Source organism: Temnothorax curvispinosus, unplaced genomic scaffold, assembly GCF_003070985.1.
Source record: "Temnothorax curvispinosus isolate PA1 unplaced genomic scaffold, ASM307098v1 QBEX01000999.1, whole genome shotgun sequence".
Lineage (NCBI taxonomy): Eukaryota > Metazoa > Arthropoda > Insecta > Hymenoptera > Formicidae > Temnothorax > Temnothorax curvispinosus.
In genome coordinates, this window is record NW_020210779.1 from 375 (window position 1) to 1,912 (window position 1,538).

The 1,538-nt window shown below is 35.6% G+C and overlaps 1 protein-coding gene across 2 annotated transcripts; it reads right to left on the bottom strand.

Moving 5' to 3' along the window:
- Positions 1 to 325: 325 nt before the first annotated feature.
- On the bottom strand, positions 326 to 1,472 carry LOC112459479. Of its 2 annotated transcripts, none has more exons than XM_025023597.1 (2): positions 1,147 to 1,472; positions 326 to 1,064 (listed from the first exon to the last, which is right to left on the bottom strand). In XM_025023597.1, the coding sequence occupies exons 1-2, from the start codon at positions 1,176 to 1,178 to the stop codon at positions 329 to 331; spliced, it is 768 nt and encodes a 255-aa protein (XP_024879365.1). In that variant the 5' UTR covers positions 1,179 to 1,472; the 3' UTR covers positions 326 to 328. The 2 variants fall into 2 exon arrangements, with proteins under 2 accessions (XP_024879365.1, XP_024879361.1); XM_025023593.1 differs by having other exon boundaries at positions 326 to 1,068.
- Positions 1,473 to 1,538: the final 66 nt, after the last annotated feature.

Here is a 1,538-nt window from a genome sequence, read left to right on the forward strand (position 1 = left end):
ATTTTATAATTATTTTATGTGGATTTGTCTAAATATATGATATTACAGAAAATATTATTATTATTAAGAAAAAAAGAATTGTGTGCATTGAATAAAAATCATTGCGACGTACGGAAAAATTTCACATAAAACGAGATTTTAATTTCCAGTCATTTATTATTAAAATTCTGCGAATTATTAGTTTTAATCAAAACTGGTCGGAAAACGATTGGAAAAGAATTGTCAGCTGAGACGCAAAACAAAAATATATTGTGGCGTACGACATAAAGAACTATATATGCAGAGGAAAGATGCAGATAAAAGATCAAATAACAATAAATGCAAATATTTAATATACAGGTTTTTTATTAGTAAATTTTGACATCTTTCTTCTTTTTTGCCTGTGATTTGCGATTGCAATCGCTCGGTTCATTTCGCGCAGCCTAATATATGTCCTAGTCCTAATGAGGCATAGTAATGCCTCTTTCGGTATTTTAATTTTCAATTGTGGTTCTATTATTTTTGCTAAGTTTTGAAATATAAGATTTTCTTTATTCAAACTGGATCCGTGATATTTAGCAAACTCAATATTCATTATACGAGCACATTGTAATAATTTGTCACTCGGATACATACATTTTCCTCGCGAAATAACTTGCAGCCAATCTTGGTCACCCGTTGTTTCCAATTGACGCGTTTCAATACCTAATGTTTTATCTGTGCTTTTAAATCTAAATGCTACGTATCCGGCTATATATTTTGCTTTATATTTTGCTGGTGTCTGTTCTTCTGTACTGGACGATGCTGCTGTCTGTTCTTCTGTACTGGACGATGCTGGTGTCTGTTCTTCTATACTGGACGATGCTGGTGTCTGTTCAACATCCATCGAAACTTCATTTGATACAGGCAAAGGCATTGTTTCAGCTAACACATTTTCGTTTGATGTTAGTGGAGGTACTGCATGGAGATGCAACGTCGGGATAGCATCAGGATGTATCTTCCTAGTTCGTATAGGTGAATAACCTAGTAGATGTTGTTGTAAGGGCTTCGTAAAAGCTTCATCAGCAAAATGCTTCGAACATATCCTAGCTGAAGCAAACAAGGTTTAAGATTCTTAAATATATGCTTATAATAATAAACAAGAGAAATCTATACAAAAGTACAAACCATATTTTGGTGAAATATTTTCTTTTCCGCATGCTTGACGCCACTTATTAAACAGTGCTGGATCCTTTGGGAAGGAAAAATATTTTATTTTTTTTCCTTCGATCTTTCTGGTCTTTGCCGGATAGTTCCCACACCCTTTCACATTACACGTCATTGCGTACACTGTAATAATCACAAACGAATTACTCGACATAAACAGCGAACCGAGCGAACGCAGCCATTGCGAATCACCGAGTACATCCGATTCATTCCGATGCTACACGAATATGACGTAAGTTTGTATAAAAGTGGTGGGAATGCGCAGTGGTCTGACACGGTATGAGCATACCCTTGTATTTCTACCATGGACAAGACGAGGATTGAAAAGGAAGCGACAACAGGAGACGTGAGGG